The sequence below is a fragment of the Sodiomyces alkalinus genome, assembly GCF_003711515.1.
Source record: "Sodiomyces alkalinus F11 unplaced genomic scaffold SODALscaffold_2, whole genome shotgun sequence".
NCBI lineage: Eukaryota > Fungi > Ascomycota > Sordariomycetes > Glomerellales > Plectosphaerellaceae > Sodiomyces > Sodiomyces alkalinus.
Window position 1 is genome coordinate 5,943,397 of NW_021167080.1, and position 21,550 is coordinate 5,964,946.

A 21,550-nucleotide genomic window follows, 5' to 3' on the forward strand; every position below is an offset into this window, starting at 1 on the left:
GGGCCACAAAGCCAGGTTTCGAGACTGAGGTCGAAGCGCGGGTAGGGGATCCGGAGGTTTATGGGAGGTCTAATGATGTTTGTAGTCGTAAATGCGACGCGACCAAACTTCCGAGAATGAATGAATGCCCTGGCAGGACGGCGAGTCGCGTATATGTATAAGGTAGTGATAAGGGCCGATGAATGACTGGCGTCTGGCGTGGCCTGGTCCTACAATGGTGGTCACTTGAGTTGTTGGCCTTGGATGCCTGTGGGTGTGACGAGGTTTGCTGGTGTGCCGCCGTGAGCCTTGTTCAGTTCAATCGCGGTGTCGGCACTCGTCTGTGATACCGTGCACGTACGTACGATGGCACCTCTCCTGTCCGAGGTTTTGATTAGTCCTGTGTCCACAGTGGGGTGTGTTCCTTGGCGGTTTCACTCTCTCAAGAAGTCATCTGCAAGTTAAGGGTACCTACTAGAGAGGATGGAGTTATGAACCAAGGTACCCCCAGAATACGACGGTACCTCATGCAGCACTTCATCAAGACCGGAAGATTTGGGAAGAGTTGGGGGCCAAGAAGAAAAATTCTTGACCAAAGCGATACGCATACATAACTGAGTAAGGTACTGAGGTAGACAGTAACATCAAGGTAAGTCAGGGCTTTCCTGCTGGGATACTGATACGCATCTCAATGTCCGAATACGGATACATTAGCGGAGTATTCTGTACTCAGTACCTACCTGTGCATGCATCCAACATCGTCGCGACGCGTCAGACATTGCGTCGCGACCCAAGGACCCCGACTTACTTACGGAGTACTTATCCTCGTAGTCCATACCTTAAGGTAGGTAGGTACCTACGGTACCTAAGTGGGTGATCTTCATGGTATCTGACGAATCATTTGCCACCGCCATCCCTCAACTTATTAGGTACACGTAGTTGCAGCTGAGGTTGCAGCTTCGCGGTCGACAATCGACATGTTTTTATTAAGGGCCAGTGTCAGTGTCGCCCCCATGTAGTCTCGGCATTGCCTGGATGTGGTAACTCTGCGTGACTGCACCGCCTCCTGGCACCACGCAAGCCTAAGCTCTGCGGGCCAGGGCGCGTGTGATGCTATTCTTGCTTTCCCAGAGTCATCACAGTAGCGGGCTCCCATGCCTCCTCCTCTGAGGTACGGACAGATGTTGCCCTTATCGTTCAAGACGTCCCTTGGACATGGCATGGCACCAGCTGATCGAAACGCCGTAGGGGAATAAATCCACCACGACTATTGTTTGCATTTGTGCTTCGTTGTAACACTACCCCCACGACAATTAATCGCCTCGTAGCGAACTGCAGTCCCTCGTCTCTCGCTCCTCTGATATCTCATGTTGAACAAGCCCTAGCACGTCCAATAGTCATCGTCAACCAAAGCTACCTTCATGTCGCTTCAGCCTCATCCAAATCCGACTCTTCATTTGACACAATCTCCTCCACGATAAGGTTGCCCGATCTTCCAATCGCCTCTCCGATGGTTTGCTCCTCCCTGGGCTCGTAGACAGTCCGCGGCATGACCGACGCGATTTGAAACCGGTATTCGTGCTTGTAGTCCGAAGGCGGACGTTTCTGTGCCGAATCTTGCCCGGCCGCCTCCCCGAGCATATCGTAGCATTCGACGAAGGCATACAGCGACTCCAAAGTTGCCGAGTTGCGAAACCGCCGAACGATCCTCCCTGCGCCGGACGATTCGGGCATCTTGAGCGCGAGTCGTGACACTTCCTTGTCCGTTGCCGGCGGCTCCGCCTCAATCGTCGTTGCTCTCCACCGCTTCCAGTCCGTGCGATGCTGTTCTAGCCGCTCTGCCGCCGCCGCCGCTTCTTCGGCTCGTCTGGCTGCTTCCGCCGCCGCTTTCTCAGCCTCGCGCCGCTGTCGTGCTCGTTCCCGATCTTTGGCGAGTGACCTCTCGTATGCCGAGTCCTGTTGGTTCCTCAGGTTCCGAGACACCTCCTGCGCGACCCGTTCTGCCCGGACACCCGCTAGGTCCCCAGCGTATTTGTTGATCGCCGTCTGGGCCTCCGAGAGATACGTCGACGGGGGCATCGGCCCCGCCAACCGCTTGACGATGCTCATCCGCGTACTACCTTCCTTGGGCGTCAGGCAGACCAGCGCCGAAAACGGATACTTAGTGCAGTTGTACTCCTGCGCTACCTGGTACGCCTCAGAATCGAGAACATTGCCTCCCCACAGGATGATATTATTCGCCGGGTCTCTGATGAAGTTGACCACGTCTGGTGCCAGGAGAGTGTCTCGTGTGAAAGAAGCGGTTTCGTCGTGCTCGGGCGACATGAGCACAACCCATAGGAACTTGAGATCCTTCTTCGCTAGATCCTGCGCCTGGGCAATGCCACCTTCAAACCATGGCAGTTCGTCGCTGCCATACTCCTCTTCGAATTCCCGTTTGAACCTCGCCGCCGTGTCTTGCGGCATCAGCATACGGCGGCCGGTGGTGTTGCGCAGTCCTCTCGCCGCCCCGTTCGTCAGCGCCCTTGGTCGGATTGGCGCTGGGAGGAACGACAGCAGATACCACACCGTGCGGAAGATTCGGGAGGCCACGTTGTATCCGATGCTGAAGGGTGCCAGTAGCAGGCCGATCAGGAACGGTGGTCTGTGGAGCATGGGCGGCTGCGGGACAATTCGTGGAGCGGGGTCGGGGACGTTCGGTCTCGATCGTCGAGGTTGCGGAGTAGAATGGTACAGGCTTTCTTGCAGGTTCTCGTGTCTCGCCGTCATACGGGGTAGGTCTTGTTGTTGGGCCATGGCTTCGGCAACGGGATCGGGGCCCTCGCCATCGAAGAACTTGGCGATGGCGATCTACGTGATGGCAGGTTAAGTCTTGCTTACCGACATCGGCTAGGCGGAGGAACGAGATTGGGATGGAAAGAAGAGGGAGAAAAAGGATGACCACCGACCTGTACATTCCATTGCGATCGCTGTAATAGGGGAATCGCGTCCTTCACTTCCTGGTTTGTCACCTGCGTGTACTGTTGCAGAGCTTCCTGTTGACTTGAGGACAGCTGTCCAATATCGAAATCTCCTTGACCCGCCATAGTTGTTCGTAGAGGCAGGAAATAGGTTATAATCACTAAAAGCGAGGACTTGCAAGTCTGAGAGTTGATTCGGGTTGTCAGACAGGCTGGTCGTCTTGAGAAATAGTTCGCACTCGTAGCTTGGAGATGTTTGAGATAAGGTGTTAGAGGGAATGTAGCCTCTTTGAAGCCCGCTGACGGCTGTTGGAAGTCGGGAAAAGAGGGAGGAGAGGGGAGAGTTAAAGAAAATCAGATGTCAGATAGTAGTCTAAGACATTGACAAAGAAAATATTTACTCAGCGCATAGGAAGAGCTTTCACGAAACCAAAACAAGGTAAAAAGGGCAGTATAGAATCAAAGTTGACACGGCTGCTTGCACACGAAATGGATTCACGAAGTATTTATGGATTAATAACTGGATGACATTGGATGGAATCGAGGTGCTATATCCCCACAAGGTATCCCCACAAGGTATCCCCACAAGGTACCTTACTCTTGGCACAAGTGACGACATAAGGTACCTACCTACCTTACTCATAGGTACCTTGAGGTAGGGGACTAAGACATGCACTTACGTACCTTACGGATATGGAGTACGGATACCTACTCCGAACTCTTATCAGTCAAAGGTGTGGCCCAGGTACCCTAGCAGGGACGCTACGTACCTTAGCTGGTCACTTTGTTCAGCCTGACTTTTGTACTTCATGCACGCTTAGGTGCCCTGGGTCGGTCTTTATCATGCAATAAAGCTAGAGCATTATGAGCTTTTAAGCGTATTCCCTTATACCAAGGTTGCGACTCCCCTTTGACAAGCCAACATATTCAACCCCACCAAAATATGTTCTCGCATAAGGGAATATTTGACCCATGCTGTTTCCCTTTTGTGGGGAAGCCCAGAAAGTGGGCATTTAGCGCGTCTCTTGCTCTCCCAACTTCAACCTCGCTCCTCTCCACCCCTTGTCTGGCTTCCTCCGTCAGCGCTCACGCCGGACACTTGCTGCATTGACTCTTTCTTTTACCTATACGACACCGCGCAGTTATTAGCGCGTGGTCGTGGCTCTCCCCAAGGCTCATTAACGCATCCTGCCTCTTCGGTACTGAGCCCATGGGCGATTATTTGAACTTCTTCGAACCATGGGCAGAGTCAGTGAGGTTCAAGTGCGTACCCGTCCGTCCTCTCTCCTCTGCAGTCTGTGCTTTGCCCCCACCCCAGACCCGCCAGTGGTCCCCCCTCCTCTACCCGACAGTGTCTCGGACGCGGAGACAGAGCGCGAACCTCGACAGCATGTGTTGGAAGACTGGCTTCGCGAAACTCTTATATCGTTTTCGGCAGAGAGCTAACCATGGGCTTGTAAACGTTGTAGAGCCGACTATAGGGGGAGTCATTTCTAGTCATCGCCATCACCATGGCGGCATCGCGCTACAACTCGCCCGATCTTCGTCGCCAGGTCGGCACATCGCCTAAGCCCAAGACCAGAGGCGAGTTCTCTATTCTTTTTGGGGTTTTCAACGGGTAGCTGACTATCGGCCATTGGCTCTGCAGATACCAAAGACACTCTCTGCCGAAACGTCCTGATATATGGCCATTGCCGCTATGAGAACAGTGGTTGCGCATTCAACCATGACCAGAACCGAAACAACTCCAGTCAGAACAGCCATAGTACCCAAACCTCTTCGGAAAAGTAGGTTCTTATTTTGTTTCTTTGTTGTGATAATTTTTGCGCCTGGACTCGACATACTTCCAACAACATCACGTCAATTCATTCGCCATTCGACGTATTATTGGAGATTGGTCTGAGGTTGTGTGGTGGGGGGTGTGAATGGTCAAAGCCGAATGCACAGTCGACGCCATTGAGCAGAAAGAACACTTAACACCCTGAATAACGATGGGCTGCCGGTTATTGCGTTCCCGGAGCCATCGTTTCTAAGACTTGAATATCTCCAATGAACGGCAGCTCGGCACCCATAGCACAACAGAGAAGCCGCAAAACCCAACATTGATCGAACTCCGCGCGCAGCCGGCCTTCAGCTGTCAGGGCATGTGCTTCAGTCCAGGCCATGCCAGTCAGTTAACGCAATGTTCAGACTGTTGGTTCTCAGTATATCCTGCGAACCACTCTCGAGACAGCCTCGTCGAAACCATTCCCAGCTCTTTCTATTCGGCAAAAGTCGTTCGCCGGAAATACAGCCATAGCAATAACTTTCGAATCGGTTGTTTGGATCGCTCTATGCCCAAAAGGGCTGTATGGGCTCTCAAGCTGAGCGCGACAACTGGATGGATGTCTTGAACTCAATCTGGATCTTCTCTGCTTTGCGCATATCCATTAGTTGGTATTGATCTTCAGAGCTAACGTTGTCATTTCAAGTGGTACAAAGAAGTTGAACGTCGACTCGCCGTCTTTTACACCGACCGGTTTGCAATCTACAACTACAAATCCATCCACGCCAACATCATCATCTAAGAGGCCTACCTTTTCTACTCAGGCTGCGAGTGCGGCATCTTTCGTCCCTCGAGGCGCTGGCTGTTAGTTCCTACCCCTCACTCTCCGTTGCGATTCTGAGCTAAGAGTTTTCCTCGTACAGTATCCAAAGATGAGTCCACAACGTCTGTCTTCAACCCGGCAAAGTTCCAGGAATTTAAACCCCAAAACTATGACTTGGCTTCCAATGTATTCCAAACCCTTCTGATGTTGCAGCACTCGTAAACTAACTCCACGCAGATCAACGCCAACGGAACTTCCCCTGAACCGACAGGCCTTGCGTACGATCCATTCTCTCTGTCGTCCATAGGCCAAACCCTGCCAACCCCCCAGTACAACCCCTACGCTGAGGATCCAACGGCTTTGGGCGGAACTACCGCATTCTTCCAGCAACAAAATACGTTTGTTCCTCCCATGCAACCTGCAAGTGCCCATGCCCACCCTTAGGTGCCGTCCAGGTTGCTGACAGATCCAAGCTACAATATCACCTTTATGCGCCCCTCGGGCAACCTAGAGACGGGCTTCTACCCTATCAGCGGCAAACCCACGACTTCTTTTTGCCAGAGAAGTTGCGCGAGGACGCTCAGCGAAAGTTGGAGGCCGCTCATCAGGTTCTGGCGAGTGAGTAATGATGCGTCCGGATTTGGATCATGGCACATTTCCTGACCGGAACAGACTCGGCCCTGCCAAATGTCGACCACTTCACATCCCTCGTGCCGCTAGACACAAACAATAGGGAAAGCTCGACAATTTTCGGATATACAAGCTGGGTGTATAAGGCGGTGTCCCAGGAGAATGGCAGGACGTATTGCCTGCGGCGTATCAAAGGTCCGTTCATTCATCCACCCTTACCTGCCCCGTCTGCTTGGCAGCTTTGCTGATGTACTTTGCAGATTTCCGTCTCAGCAACGAGAACGCCATTCGGTCGGTCAAGGAATGGAAAAGAGTCCACAACGGCAGCGTGGTGTCAGTTCACAGTGCCTTTACTACTCGTCGATTTCAGGACAGCTCCATTATCTTCGTCTACGACTTCCATCCGCTTTCGAAGACGCTTTCGCAGCAGCATTTCACGCAAACGAACAACAGATACAACCCCAGAACTACCGTCACAGAAGACTTGCTCTGGAGCTACATCACACAGATTGCCAACGCCCTGAGAGCGATCCATAAGCTTAACCTAGCTGCCAGGTGTCTTGACCCAAGCAAGATCATCCTAACCGAGAAGAATAGGATACGCTTGAGCGCATGCTCCATTCTAGATGTGCTTCAGTACGATGCTCGACGACCGTTGCAGGACCTGCAGCAAGACGACCTGGCACAGTTTGGTAAAGTCATGCTTTGCCTGGCCAGCAACACGCCGCCCAGCTCACTCAACAACAACAATGCCCCTCTCATTATGCAGCAACTGAGCGCTGTGTACTCAGAGCCCCTCGTGGGCAACATCATGTGGTTACTTTTCCCTCCTCAGTCGGGAGAAACCAAAACGATCGACGCCTTCCTCACCAAGATATCAGGCCAGATCATGTCCAACCTAGACATGTTGATGCATCAAAATGATGGCCTCAACTCGACTCTCTACCAGGAGATTGAAAACGGGAGACTATTCCGCCTACTCTGCAAGCTCGGAACTATCAACGAGAGGCAGGAGTTTGACGGTGATCGCCAATGGTCGGAGAACGGTGAGCGGTACATGATCAAGCTCTTCCGGGACTACGTTTTCCACCAAGTAGACTCAAACGGGCAGCCGGTAGTGGACATGGGCCACATCGTTCGCTGTCTGAACAAGCTGGATGCCGGGACGGAGGAGAGGATATGTCTCACCAGCCGCGACGACCAGTCTGCCTTCGTCGTCAGTTATAAGGAACTGAAGAAACAGATCGGGAGCGCATTCGGGGAGCTTTTGAAGGGGAGGACCAACGCGGGCCGGGGCTTTTAGGGGCCGAACCCAAGCCGGCCGGATTTCGACCTACTTGGACAGGACACGGGCGCGGACGCGGCATATACGCGCACCAGACAGTCAACGTGATCATGAAGAAGCTGGGTTGGCGCAAGACGTGTGGGATTAGGGAATGAGAAAGCGCAGGAAAGCGTTCTGTTGGATGTCATGGAAGCGAGGATTCATTCTTCGTGATCTGTCCATCGCGGTAGATGTAGCGTGCGGAATAGACGTTGACAGACAGACTCAGGGAGCCCCAGGGCGACTTTGACTGGAGACATCTAAATATCTTGCCGATGCGGCAAAAGTTAGGAGAAGATTTAAGCAAATGAAAGCCCTGGAAGATGCTCTGTGAATTTCACTTCGACGTCTCTTTTCTGGGGAGACGGCGCTAGTTGGCGGTACGTTATGAGTGCGTGGCACACCTAGATACTAGTATTCATGAGCAGCCAGGTCGGCTCCTTGGTCCACAAATGGCAGGATTCCCTCTCCCTTCAAGACACCGCCACGGAGAGTGCCCAACTTTCTCGCACCTGTAAGCGAGAAGGCGCTTGTTTTTTGGGTGGATCGTGGCTGCTTGACAGCCCTCGTCTCGTTGCATCAGGCGGCGGATATCCGACCCACAACATGTCCCCTCGGGGGGCATCGCCGTCTTTTTAACACCTCCCGGAGCCCGTTCTCGCCCAATGAAAACGTACCCGCGTTCGGGGTGTGATTGGCGTGGCTAACTCGAAAAGCTTTCAGTCGTCATCTGGCTGGGCGAAGGGGTTGGCGATCTGCTCGCTGCCGTCTACTGGGCTGACGAGGACGAGGAGAGTGCCGCGAGCGACGACAAGCCCGAGCGGCCGAGTAGTCTCGTTTCCATCTTCATCTACGGAAGGGGGTCAGATTCTTCGTCTACTCCGGTGGAAAGTGGGAAGACGGAGGGACGGGACATAGAGCTCTATACACGTACCCCTCATGACCTCGTCGACTTCGTCAAGGACAAGATTCATCAAAGCGTCATATCCTTTCAGAGTTCCAGTAACTAGAGGTCGAGCGTTGGCTTAGCAATGGTGTACCCAGGCGGGGGGATCCGGTACTGGCAGAGAAGAAGAGAGTGGTGCACAATGAGCATAGGGGGTCACGAACCCTCGCGGCCACCGTTGAATTTTACGGTGATCCTCTTGTCCATGTATTTCCCAAGATCGAGGATGTTCTCCTTCTTGGGCTTTTCCCGTTCGCCGGTAGACGCTTGATTTCCTCCGTGAGCTTGGGCCCCTCCACGGCCTGCTCCTCCTCCTCGCCCGCCGCGATAACCTCCTCCACCGCGGCCACCACCACGGTGGAATCCTCCTCTATCAGCCATCGCGCGTCTTTCGGGGTTAGGAGATTCTTGGTCGTGCAGGCTAGATAGGGTTCCCCCAAAGTGTCCTGATGATCGGATATTCGTTGGGTCGTGCAGCGAAGGTCCCAGCTCCAGGTATAGAAGGCAGGGTGGGTTTTCGGTCGCGGGCAAGGTAGAGCTGTGCGTCCAGGTCACCTTATAGTTGTGATAGGCCACGCCCATAAGGCTGATTTGAGGGTGGATCGATAGTAGCAGAAAAGAGATATCGTTCTACGAAGATTAGTGGGGTTCGTCTGCCTCTCTTAGTGCGATGTCACCATCTTACCTAATCTAAGAGTTATTAAGTGTACTGTAAACAAATGATCCGAAACCGTTATTGCCCCACCCCGTCGTTCGTGACAAATACCTACAGAGTGCCGTGTCCGTATTTTCTTCAAGATATCCTTTCCTGCGTTTTCTATTGAGCATATAAATCAGTCATAAGACCGTAATTCAAAGACAGAATTCCTAGGGAGAAGAAATGTTTCCTGTGAAGAAAAACATACATGCGACAAGTGTGCGCTACAGCAATTGAAATATTTGTGTTGGACGAATCAAGACCAACAGGCGTGTCAACCCATCGAATGGTACATCCGTTACCCAACCTAAGGTACGGAGTATACGAAGCAGTCCATGATACGAGCAATGCCTTACTTCATAAAGTACTAGGTACGTAATTAATAGGTATATGCCTTTACCTACCTAACGGGGAGGGGGGGTTTAAAGGTCAGAGCTCGAACAGAGACTTTTGCGCTGGCCAGAGCCTGGACAGAGATATTTCTGTTAACATGAAGTTCTAAGACTGTCGACAGACTGACCATTTATTACGGTAGGCTCTGACCTGTACTACCCCCCACGCCCCCGTAGGTACCTTAGGTATCCCAATATGACATGATAAGAGATACCATGACTGGTACCGGATGCAAGTGTGCATTTTACCCCGGACCCGCCGACCCGGCTCTGGGTTTCTACCATTCGAGTGTACGCAATGAAGTAGTTGGTTGGGTGATTATATCTACCATACATTCATAATGCGGATGCCCGGGGGGAACAGGATCTGGTCGGAGCAACAATATCATATGTACTCCGCACGGTAGCAAGCAGCCGACTCCAAGCAGCCTTGGGCGGACGGAGCATGCGATGGAGCAAGAAGTGCGGGAGGCAACCTGTGCGGAGTACTTCTTACAGGAGCAGTACAACGTATTACGGAGTAATTACGCCCTTGTCATGGAAATCGGGAGACCGGCACTGAGGACCCGCCCGGCCCGCTGAAGCTCTGGGAGATACGAAAGCACCCCGTCTGTGCGCACATTCTGTGATCAACCTCTAGTCTCTCTTCGACCAACTCTAGCCTCACTTCACTACGGATTTCCACCCACCAGCTCATTTCATTACACTCGGAAAGCCCTCGGGCTTCCTCTCCATTCCCACAGCCCCCTTCCGTTCTACTTCTTTTATCAATTTGAGCGTAAACTACACATCCACATCGAGAAGCATGGTCCTTCTTCTTCATTCAACAATGTCTTTGTCCTCACTGTAGGAACCGATTGAGGTCTGAGCGACCACAGAGCTTTACAACGGACGTTACTTCCCGCCGCCTTTACCTGAATCTTCGGTTCTCGCACCTGCCTCTAGAATTCACTCAATTTGGACGACGTTCCCCGATTAGGAACGCTGCTAGGACCCCATCTTCCATTCGAGTCCCTCTCTTCCACGTCCTGTATGACGGACGACGGCAATAATCTCTGCAGTCCATCCCCGTCCTACTACTCCACGAACCCTCTCAGTTCACCCGGGCCCCAGGGGTGTGTTTTGCTCGCCCTCACCTCTCAGTAATCTTCAATCCGCCCAGGAGACCTGCATCTTCACGTCACCTCTCTGTCGGCTGCTTCTTAATCTCGCAGGTGAACCACATTGGAGGCCAAGATTCCGCCGTCATTAATCTCATCCTACCGTGCACCTTGCCCCCCATCGAGCCTTAGCACGGCACCGTACATTGCAGTCCATCGCACCCGTCGGGCTCGGGCTCGTGAGTATCACCATGTCATATGCCCCCGACTCCCAGGAACAGCACAAACGAAAACGGGATATGGATGGCGCCGTCACTCGGTCTTCGCATTCCGACCGTATCCCTCAACCCCCTCCTCCAATACATTCAGGTATGTTCTGACCCAGCCAGTTTTGTGCTGTGATTTGAGCCTCCTTTGTTGGACACTAGCCTGTGCCCTTCCTTGTTGCAATTTCAATCCGGGGCCACGCGATGATGCCGTCGCTCTGGTGTAATGAACCGAGCGAGCATGTTGACGGGGGTCAAATGTGACTTGGATATTCCACGCATGATGGCCTTTCCGTGTCCCAAGCCGGCATTGGGCTGCTTTATTCCCTTCCATGACTTGCATCATGGCATCACTCTGAATGGAACCACGTTGTCGGATGGCTTCCACGGCCTTCCAAGTTCGAAGCCTCATTTCTTTTCTCTGACGGGGGGCTATTCTGTCAATGCAACGCACTAACCGGCGCAATCAAGGCGAGTCGTCTCGAATCAACTACCTGACGAAGACTTTTCCGGGAAAGCTCGATCTCATTCCTGGCGACTCAGACACATTTGCAGATGTCCTGGGCCTTATCAACAGCTATGAAGGTGCGAGAATTTCTCTCAAATGCTACATCGTATTCGGTTTGGAAGTTCTGCCCGGCACTTGGACTAGTGAGGAACTGACACGATTTCTCTGGCAATAGGCGTCTTGAGCCGACAGGAAAGCCTCGCATCCAACCTGGGAGCCAAGCTCACGGGTCCCCGGTTGCTGCGGGCCATGGAGGGCGCCTTCGAAGGCCCCATCATCGTTAAGCCCTCGTCTCCTTTCGGACCCGGCCCAGTGAGCTGGCTGGACATTGTGACGTTCGCAAAGACGAATCCGGGCCAATTCGTTCTGACCACGTCCCCAGAAGGCCAACGATCGTGTCAGTTTTTCCTCCACGGGCTTCAGGTTGAGATTCTTGAGGACGATTGGCGCCTTATCGTGAATGGTGCCCTGGACAGGTTCTCGTTGACCTCCACGTCACCATTAGAAGAAGATGAGACAGCAGAACTCGCGACTGTGGACATTCTAGAAAAAAGGCTCCAGGTCCTCATAAAAAGGGCAGACGAGGTGGCTAAACGAGCCCGTCAATTGAACTATCACCTAAGCGGCCGCAAAGCGGCTATCAAGTCTAGGCATCCAAGCCCCAACACAGCTTTCCACCACTCTGGCCCGGCCCGGCACCCCGGCGGACCTAGCGCAGCATACGATTTGCATGCCGATCTGTTGCAACAGTTCCTCTCCCCTTTCTCGTCACAGCCAGTCGCCCCACGACCGATTTTCCATCCTGACCGTGACGCCACCCACCGTCACCCGCCCCATGCCAACAGAACAACCGATCATCATCACCAACATCATACGCCCAACACGACAGAAACTAACAACTCCCCTATCACAGTGGCGGGACCATGCGGCCCCGCCAAGGAATTACCAGATCCATCGGAAGTACACAGGCCAATTGTCACCTCTAGGATAGAACGACTCGGCAAGGGCGACGAGATCTACCCCCCTTGCGATCGGTGCAGGCGGCTCAAAACTGTGTGCATCAAGCACCTTACCGCATGTCAGGGCTGCACTAAGAGACATGCCAAGTGTGGGTGGAGAGGCATCACTGAGGAAGAAATCGCATGGCTTGAGCGAGAGGCCAACCACGCGGCCGAACCGGACGCCGAGGCCAATGGGGCCAGCACTACGCATACTTCGGGATCGAGATACGATGCCGTACACGATGAGATACGACATGCCGTGGACGATTCGGTAGGATCTCCCGCCGCACGAGGGTCGGGCTCGAGGCCTACTAGTAGAGGGGCCCATCCACCTTTGCAGCCTCAATCGCCTACCGAAACAGAGGGAAGAAGACACCTAGCCAGTAGTATCGCCGACGTCGGTCGCCGACCCGCTCCATCACCGCCGCGGCACTGGGACAGAGACGTACGTCAGCGAAGCGACCATCCGGGCTGTCAGAAGGACTCGTTCATGAGCCACATGGGGTCGACGACATCGTCGGCCACCCCGGAGGCCCACGAGGCAAACATGACACACACATGACAAACTCTGCGGCACCACCAGTGAGTGGCCATTAAGAGGACCCAGAAGTCAAACATCATTCTTCGAATAACGGAAGGTCTGTAGAGAGAAATGGCTTGAGGCGGACTGTACAACAAGTACGGATATGTCCCACAAGGTTTACGGCATATAACCACAGGTATAACGAGAAGGATTCGATGAAACTATTTCCAAATTGCAAGTTCCAGCCAAAGAAGATCATGGTATGAATAGGAGTGGCAGCGTCGTCATGGTCCCCTTCTCACATGTCCTCGACACAACCGTGGGTACGTAGATTTCAGCAATGGGGGCATGTTCATCTCTTACGTGCATATTCCAAAGGTCGCGATTGCGGGGCCACAAAAGGGAGGCGCACGGACCACTTTTGCTTCCGTCCCGTCCTCGATGACCAAGAGAGCGTCGCGTCTACCTGGTACCTCAGGTAAGCAGGGGGGAAAGAAAAAAAAAAGTCGAGGGTAAAGGTTCCTCCAAGTTACGATAGATATCAAGGTAATACCTGCTCAAGAAACAGCTACGAGTCCAAGCCCACGTCTACGAACGTGCTGGATATGATAGCCCGACCGAGGGTTATTCTTCTCTATTAGTCATTTTGCACTTCTTTCTTTTCTATACCTCGTTCTAATCAGTTGTACAACAAACACATTGGCGTCTTCACCAGTCCTTTCGGTCCCCGTCGTCCACTTCGCTCCCCTGGAGCTCTCCTTCTCGCCACTTCGACCTTCTTCATGTCCCCTCACCCGCCCGCGCATGCATACATGGCTGGCCCAGGTGATGGGCGGCAGTCGCCTAGTACCCAGGGAGGTACACAACCCGACACAAAATCCTTTGTGACCTCCCGCGAGACGGGAGACGTCATCCCAGACTCGCCGCAGAATCCGGCTCTCACACCCAAGCCGTCCCCATTTGCCAAATCATGGGTTCACTTCATTGCAGGAGGGTGAGATTTCTCTTGTCCGTTTTTGCCGGCCGATCCTTGTTAGGGTCAAATGAAATGAAACCCCCGCCACGGCCTCCAGCTAACTCGTCGCCCATGGGCAGTATCGGCGGCATCACGGCAGCCACCCTAACCGCCCCCCTCGACGTCCTCAAAACCCGACTCCAATCCGATTTCTACCAAGCCCACCTCAGAGCCTCGCGACCGGCGGTAGCCCTTAGCCCGGTCCGGGCAGCCGCCTTCCACCTCAGGGACACCATGCAGATCCTGGCGTCGGTCTACAAACTCGAAGGCCCCCGGGCGCTCTTCAAGGGCCTAGGTCCCAACCTCGTGGGCGTGGTGCCGGCCCGCAGCATCAACTTCTACACCTACGGCAACGGCAAGCGGCTGATCGCGCAGTACGCCAACAACGGCAAGGAGGCGGCGTGGGTGCACCTCGCCGCGGGCGTGGCGGCCGGCATCGTCACCAGCACGGCGACGAACCCGATCTGGCTCGTCAAAACGCGACTGCAGCTCGACAAGAACGTGGCGGAGCAGAGCGGCGGCGTGGCCAAGCGCCAGTACCGGAACAGCTGGGACTGCGTGCGGCAGGTCGTGCGGGACGAGGGCGTCAGGGGGCTGTACAAGGGCATGAGCGCCAGCTACCTCGGCGTCGCCGAGAGCACGCTGCAGTGGATGCTGTACGAGCAGATGAAGCGCTACCTCGCGCGCCGGGAGGAGCGCATCATCCGCAGCGGGCGCGAGAAGACTTTCTGGGACCGGACGGTGGATTGGACTGGCAAGGTGAACGCTGCGGGTGGCGCCAAGCTCATCGCGGCTATTTTGGCCTACCCTCACGAGGTATGATGTCCCACACCCTTCCCCGCCCTTTTCTTTTCTGGGCGATTGGAAAGCGGAAGAAGCAAGCAACTTGGCGCACAAGGAGAAACGTCGGTTGATGTAAGATCATCCTGCTAACGGGGTCATAACAGGTCGCGAGAACAAGGCTCAGACAAGCGCCTATGGCGGACGGAAGACTCAAGTACACGGGCTTGATCCAGTGCTTCCGTCTCGTGTGGAAGGAAGAAGGCTTCATGGGCCTCTACGGCGGCATGACCCCTCACCTCATGCGCACTGTGCCCAGCGCCGCCATCATGTTCGGCATGTATGAGGCGATTCTACGCATCTTCGACGTCTCCTCCAACGAGCGGTGAACGGAGGCATAATCACGCTTTACACTTTTCCGTTATCATCTGCACGGAGATTCTCTGGCCCCTACTTGACTCGGGCCACTTAGAAAACATGTAACACCACCCTCATGGCCTAAACCTGCACTTGACAGGCCTGATGATTTCTCCGCTTTCTCGGATCTGTCTTACATTCACTTATTTTTTGTCGTCGGTCTTTTTTTTTATGTACGATCAGGACAGGCGGACGTACCACGGCGACGTTTACCCGCTGATAGACTTAGGAGGGAAAGGGGACGCAGATGTCCGACTCGGAGGGGACAACCCGGGAAGGTTAAACATAATACTGGCATAACTTCCGTGGACAAGGGAAGGCATAGGAACAAAGAAAGGCGAGAGGTTGCCCTGGGAACAAGGTGGGAGTGGGTGCTGTACAACATTACCATGTATTATATGGTGTAGACCGGGTAAAAGGCATGCCCTCAAGAGGCTTTGGGACACGAGACATGATCCCATAAAATATATCATACTTACAAAAAAGAAAAAAAGAAGAAGAAAAGGAAAGGAAAGGTGTAGCAACGCGCCTGCTGATATGTACATACATACTATGAGGCTTGATAGTCATTCATCTTCAGGCTCAAAAACTGTACATACAACTTAAGAAGCTTCGAAGGCAAACGAAGGAGGAGTGTGGAAGAAAAATGAAAAATGAAAAAAGAAACAAAAAAAAAACCGCTGACGCTGCCACCATCGTAAACTTTTCATGGCCCCATCAGAAGGGGGTCGACTGAAGCAGAGAAACCTGCGTCCGCTCGACACAGAAGCTAACGAAAAATAGAAAAGAAACACGGCATGATGCTTCTTCTTGCCGCTAGGTGTCGCAGATTCCTGCCCATCCCTCTCGACTTATACACCTACGCAGATACAAAGATGTCACGCATGCCTCCATAACTTCGGGTCTTCAACTTGGTAGTGGATTGGTAGAGAAGCCGGGGACTCGACCCATTGAAATGTCAGACTCTGGTCGAGGCAGCCTCTTTCGAAGCTTTCTGGGCGCTCGGCCGCCTAGAGGAAACGTGATGGATGATACGGATGGGGCGACGGATGAGAACGGGCTGAGCATGCCAGGCCACACGAGGCGGAGGTACATCAGTCACCAGGCGTTTCGGTCCCAGTTGGGGTCTGCGTAAGGTTGAGGTGATGTAAGCGATCGCGCCAGGGCGAGGGCGCAGAAGGGAAACACGGGGAGGGAGCATACCTTGAACAAAAGCCGCAAGGACCTTGCTCCCGGTCTGTAGTAGAGGGTGGCCGACAACAATTTTGAGGAACTTTTCCAGCCCGGCCCGGCGACCCTCAATGACGTCGTCGCTGAAGCGGTTGGTGAACACCTTGCCCGGCAAAGGCGGGATGGTCACGCGGGCCGACTCGCGTTCGAGGATGTCGCGAAAGTACTCAAAGTCGGAATAGCGGCGGCGGACGGACGAGGAGCGCAGCTTGAAGGCGGGGATGTTGGTTCGGCAGACGATTTCGTAGTCGGTGTACATCGAGCGGCCCACGCCATGGGTGCGCGGGTTTCGGACCTGATGGCGGAAAAGTCCCCCTTTTGGGTCAGGAAATGAGGCACTCTAAAAAGAGAGATGGTATGGTGGGGGTCGGTATTTTGGGCTTTGCGCACCTCGATCTCCAGAAAGTTCTCTGGCGGACCGTAGATCTCGTCGAACGACTGCTGTCGCATGTCCGGCATAGCCTGCATGATGGGCCGAATTGATTTTCTGGGCGGGGAGCCCGAGCTGGTGGGAGAGGTTGGAGAAGCTGAGGGAGCGGCGGAAGAGGTGGGGGATGTGGTGGAGGGCTCAGCGCCAGTAGCGCGAGCCGTGTTTTCGTTTCTGGGCTCCGTTTTGGCGGTTGGTGAGACTGGACAATTGGGTGTGGGACGGCGAAAGGCAAAATTCGCAACGAGAGCGAGCGCGGCGACGATCGTTTCGTTTTACCCCTCTCGATTCGTCTGTCTGTGACGAGATGCTCGAGTCGGTAAGCGGCGAGCTATTATGCAGGCCGACACCTCACGCAGGATGGGTGTCTTCGACTTACAAATACAGGAATAAATTACAGGGAAACCGAGGAGAAGAGCGATGAGCGACGAAGTTCCGATGGGGTGGTGGGGGGGTTTGCTTTTTTTTTTGTTGGATTCTGAGGAAGGACGGAGAGAAGGAGATATCCGACGGTGCAACTTGCAGGAGGGGAAGCGGGAATGGGTGGCTCCAGAAGGTTCAATGATGGTTCCGTACCGTTGACGCGGGACCAAGTCTCGAAGTGGAACTCGAAGTTCACAGTTCCCAGTTCGCAGATGGACGGTGGGTTCTGTACGTGTCAGATGTTGAACAGCTAAGGAGGGGCACAATAGAGGACGCCCCCCGAAAAGGACTAGGGGCTAGGAGGGCTCCCCGGCGCCGGGCCTAATAAGTAGCCCCCCGCGGAATAAGCAAGGTACCGTAGTAATATCGCATGGGCAGGACCACGATATGGTCTATAGGGGATCCAGGGGGGATCTACTCCATGACTAAGGGCTCCGGATATCGGGGACTTCTGGTATCAGGATATAATAAGGGTAGATACCGGAAAAGACCGGATAGGATCTAAATGATATAGTACCTATAATAGAGTCTTCACCACCTAAATTAAGGGTATAAGAGACTCTCCTAGATATAACTTAAGATAATATATATATATAAGATTTCTACTCTACTAAGTTAATTATATAAGTGCCTTTTAACGTGCGATAGTTATAAGCCCGGTTTATAACACCTAAACGATAGATATTAATAAGGCTACCCCTATTCTACTATAAAGAAGTAATTATGTTTATATAAGCACTCTTAAATAACTACTATTAACCTAATTAGAGTAATTAAAAGATTAATTAACTTACCTATCAATTAACTAACCGATAAACGATAAACTACTAAAGATATCTTCTAATATATCTAACGCCGAATAAAAGGCGGCCGTTATTACCCTTATTAATTAGAGGGATTAAGCGGTTTAGGAGCGCGCCGTATACGGTAAATTAGCCTCCTACTAGGATAACTACCTTAATCTAAAGCTAAGCGATAGAGAGGCTAACGTCTATCTCCTCCTTATACCTACGCCCCCTAACGTCCGTAAATATAAGGCTCTCGCCGTAGACCCTAACACGGAGGAGGTTATAGCTATTACTACTATAGTTACTCCGTCTTCTACTATTACGCTAGAGGGCGATAAGGTTATAGATACCACGGATACCGCCGCTATAGCCGTTACCACGGCGGCCACGGCCGCCGGTAAGAGGAAAACGGCCGCTCGCCGGAAGGCTACGGCTATAATAAAAGAACTAACAACTAGGACGCCTATATCTATTAATAACCTCTCTAAAAAGGGGCGTACGCGCTACCTATAAGATCGCCGCGTATACCGCGAGGAAAAGGCAGACTATAATATATAGTAGAAGGAGTTTAATAAGGTACGCTCCTATATCGAAAGGACTATTTACACTATATTATATAACCTCCTCGCTTAGTTATAGGATAATACCATAAATAACCCACGGGCTTAGATTACTCTCCTACACGCGCACGCAGGACTAATACCTATAGACCTCCGCAAGGAAGCTCTAATCCTATACCGATAATATACCACGCTAATAAAGGCTATACCTAAGGATATAAACGCTTAAGTAGTAAGCTAGAAAATAGCTATAATATACTATAAATATATAGGCGTTTTAGAACTATTAAGCGCGGACTATTAGGTAGAAGACGCGTTAAAAGCCGTTAGACCTATTACCTAGGAATAGAGTAATAACTACTTAGTAAATAACTACGATAAGATTATGGAAAATAAACTAACGATTAACGACTTCGTAAAGGCTTGAGGGCGGTTCTTAGTAATATAAAGAGTCTATAATCCACCGTTATAAAGCCTAGAGTTAGGAGAGGCACCTTTAATACCCTTAGAAATCTCCCTGATACTAAGGATACTACTAATAACGATAATAATAAGAAGCGCCCATATAGTAATATATCCATAAAGGCTATCCCTTCCGTAACGAGGAGGCCTTAAAAGATATATAAAAACACCTATACTACCGCCGCCTATTAGTATATAAGGCCGGATATACGCCCTTATACCTAGTGTGGCCGTGAAGATATTATAAAGGTCGCGGAAAAGAAGATACGTATTTATAGTTTTAAAAGCCGCGTGGATACCGCGATATAGAAAAGACGGGAAGTAGTAGCTACTACTGCTAATAAGATAAAGGAAGCCTAGGAAGATTAACTCTATAATACTACGCCTACTACAGTTTATAAAGACCTGTCCGTTACCGCGACGGGGAGACTAGGAGCCCCCCTAACTTAGGGGGTAGCGCGTTGTTATACGATAACACTATTAAGATTATAATAAGAATAGGGGATATCCCTTTCTATTAATTAAGCTAAAGCGCTATTATACTACGCGATCCTAAACTTAGGATTATTAATCTATATCTTTAATAATTAAGGCCGTTTTACGGCTATTAGACTACCCACGGTTAATTTATTAACGCTTTAGGTGGGTACTTATAAGGCTCCTATCCTCGGATACGGAGACGTTAAGCTATATATATAATCCTTAACGGGTATAAAGAGGCTACTACGCCTCCGTAATATCGTATACTATAAGGAATTCGTTACTAATATCATCTCGGAACGCTAGCTACGCCTATAAGGTTACTATTAGAATACCGTAAACGATACTATTATTAGCTCCGCCGATAACCGGCCTATCTAGGGGCTACTAGATATCCACGGCTAGTATATAATCGAGCGTACGGAAGCTATAGCCATTACCGTGTTCGCGGTCTTAGTAAGGCACCCCCGCGATAACCCGTATAGAAGATCACGATAACAGCAGTAACCGTAGAAGACCACGGTATAATAGTAGCACGAACCCCTCGGCCACTACGGCACTAATACTCTTATAAAGAGTATTAATGCTATTTAGGGGGTAAAGATAAAGGGACCACGTATAACAGACTATAACGCGTATAGATAATCGTAAATACCTATGTAGATCCGGCTGATACTATCCCTTTACCCGTTAAAGCCCGGAGAGGCCTTAGCTATTAATTTTCACGATCTAGAAGAGTCGGAATCGCTAGGCGGCCTATATAAGTCTATTATATTCGTTATAGACGTGTATATAGGTTATACGTAGGACTACTACCTATAGAAAAGAGACTAAGGCTCTATTCTATATATATTAAAAGACGTTTTTACCCTGCTTAAGACCTAATTCGACGTTAGGCTACGCGTTCTACGGGCCGATTCTACGATATTTTAGTAACTAGAAGTTGTTACTTTCCTCGCTACTAAGGGGGTAAAAGGCTAGTTATCGGTATTATATTTATAGAATTAAAACGGCGTTATAGAATGGATTAGAGGTATCGTTAAAAGGAGGGCGAGGGCTCTAAGGATTAGGGCTAATCTGCCTATATCTATCTAGCCTAAGATCTTTGAGACTACTATATATCTATATAATAGGATGCCACGATATATTAATAACTAGCGAACGCTATATAAAGGCCTACGCGGCCGTTAACCTAACCTTACGCACCTATAAGCTTACGGCTATAAAGCCTTTATAATAACGCGCGATGCCTAAGCTAAAAGGAACCGCCTATAAAGGCTAAAACCGAAGGTATAGATCGGTTATTATATCAGATACTAATCCTCGAATAGCTTCTGTATTTAGCTACTATACCTAACAGATATTATCACTATAAAAGATAAAGTCTTTAACGAAGATAAGATATTTAATAGTAGGATTAAAACGCTATAAGCTATAGCTTCCGCTAAGGAGATCGGGGAATACCTATAATCTATCTATATTATCTAATCTAATAAGACCGCGAATAGGCTACTATTAAGGGGTATAGCCGTAGACGTATTAGATCTTAAGTCGGAAGACTTTAACCCTACCGCTATTACTACAGGTAAAAGCGACGCCACCGCTATTACTACGGATAAAGGCGAGGCCGTCGCTATTACTACGAGAGAGGCTATTACTATTATTATAGACTATACCGCTATTACTACGGGCACCGCTATTACTATAGATACTGCTATTACTATAGAAGAAGACTATACCACCGTTATTACTACGGGTAAAGGCGACGCTACCGCTATTACTACGGATAAAAGTAAGGCCGTCGCTATTACTATAAAAGAGGCTACTACTATTACTATAGATAAGGTTCTAAATCTATAGCCTAATAACTAGGCTATAGATTTAGAACCTCGTAACTCTAATGCCACCGCTATTACTATAGGAGAGGCTACCGCTATTACTACGGATACTTCACGGTTTACTATTACGAGGTTTAAACCGTTTCCTACGCCTTTAATATCCCCGGAAGATCCCGCACGCGCGTTCCTTATAGCGTTAGCGGTGGTTAGGGGAAT

At 51.2% G+C, this 21,550-nt stretch overlaps 6 protein-coding genes across 6 annotated transcripts; 3 read left to right on the forward strand and 3 right to left on the reverse strand.

Annotated features, from left to right (window-relative positions):
* Positions 1-1,238: 1,238 nt before the first annotated feature.
* Positions 1,239-3,426, reverse strand: SODALDRAFT_331419 (UBX domain-containing protein). The gene is made up of 2 exons (XM_028611452.1): positions 2,928-3,426; positions 1,239-2,829 (listed from the first exon to the last, which is right to left on the reverse strand). The coding sequence occupies exons 1-2, from the start codon at positions 3,063-3,065 to the stop codon at positions 1,399-1,401; spliced, it is 1,569 nt and encodes a 522-aa protein (XP_028469463.1). The 5' UTR covers positions 3,066-3,426; the 3' UTR covers positions 1,239-1,398.
* Positions 3,427-3,991: 565 nt separating this feature from the next.
* Positions 3,992-7,804, forward strand: SODALDRAFT_331421 (PAB-dependent poly(A)-specific ribonuclease subunit PAN3). Its single transcript, XM_028611453.1, has 9 exons — positions 3,992-4,233; positions 4,409-4,523; positions 4,588-4,726; positions 5,411-5,568; positions 5,628-5,713; positions 5,765-5,947; positions 6,001-6,145; positions 6,200-6,352; positions 6,418-7,804. Exons 2-9 carry the CDS (start codon positions 4,451-4,453, stop codon positions 7,458-7,460), a joined length of 1,980 nt encoding a protein of 659 aa, XP_028469464.1. The 5' UTR covers positions 3,992-4,233; positions 4,409-4,450; the 3' UTR covers positions 7,461-7,804.
* Positions 7,805-8,200: 396 nt separating this feature from the next.
* Positions 8,201-8,808, reverse strand: SODALDRAFT_272843 (U6 snRNA-associated Sm-like protein LSm7; the record flags this gene model as incomplete). Its single annotated transcript, XM_028607861.1, has 3 exons — positions 8,201-8,331; positions 8,416-8,487; positions 8,592-8,808. 3 exons carry the CDS (start codon positions 8,806-8,808, stop codon positions 8,201-8,203), a joined length of 420 nt encoding a protein of 139 aa, XP_028469465.1.
* A 2,059-nt stretch (positions 8,809-10,867) lies between these two features.
* SODALDRAFT_322741 (hypothetical protein) lies at positions 10,868-12,953 on the forward strand (the record flags this gene model as incomplete). Its single annotated transcript, XM_028609748.1, has 3 exons — positions 10,868-10,985; positions 11,354-11,467; positions 11,566-12,953. 3 exons carry the CDS (start codon positions 10,868-10,870, stop codon positions 12,951-12,953), a joined length of 1,620 nt encoding a protein of 539 aa, XP_028469466.1.
* A 773-nt stretch (positions 12,954-13,726) lies between these two features.
* SODALDRAFT_271465 (mitochondrial carrier protein RIM2) lies at positions 13,727-15,098 on the forward strand (the record flags this gene model as incomplete). The annotated part of the gene is made up of 3 exons (XM_028607774.1): positions 13,727-13,908; positions 14,010-14,745; positions 14,877-15,098. 3 exons carry the CDS (start codon positions 13,727-13,729, stop codon positions 15,096-15,098), a joined length of 1,140 nt encoding a protein of 379 aa, XP_028469467.1.
* A 1,126-nt stretch (positions 15,099-16,224) lies between these two features.
* SODALDRAFT_273036 (PX domain-containing protein) lies at positions 16,225-16,824 on the reverse strand (the record flags this gene model as incomplete). The annotated part of the gene is made up of 3 exons (XM_028607871.1): positions 16,225-16,253; positions 16,330-16,651; positions 16,747-16,824. 3 exons carry the CDS (start codon positions 16,822-16,824, stop codon positions 16,225-16,227), a joined length of 429 nt encoding a protein of 142 aa, XP_028469468.1.
* Positions 16,825-21,550: the final 4,726 nt, after the last annotated feature.

What these genes read in the sequence shown, in the direction of transcription:
- SODALDRAFT_331421 (XM_028611453.1), top strand. Translation starts at nt 4,451, where the DNA reads ATGGCGGCATCGCGCTACAACTCGCCCGATCTTCGTCGCCAGGTCGGC. An exon ending in GCCTAAGCCCAAGACCAGAG is followed by an intron (nt 4,524 to 4,587) that starts GCGAGTTCTCTA and finishes TTGGCTCTGCAG; the next exon opens with ATACCAAAGACACTCTCTGC. An exon ending in ACTATGACTTGGCTTCCAAT is followed by an intron (nt 5,714 to 5,764) that starts GTATTCCAAACC and finishes AACTCCACGCAG; the next exon opens with ATCAACGCCAACGGAACTTC.
- SODALDRAFT_331419 (XM_028611452.1), bottom strand. Translation starts at nt 3,065, where the DNA reads ATGGCGGGTCAAGGAGATTTCGATATTGGACAGCTGTCCTCAAGTCAA. An exon ending in GATCGCAATGGAATGTACAG is followed by an intron (nt 2,830 to 2,927) that starts GTCGGTGGTCAT and finishes GCCATCACGTAG; the next exon opens with ATCGCCATCGCCAAGTTCTT.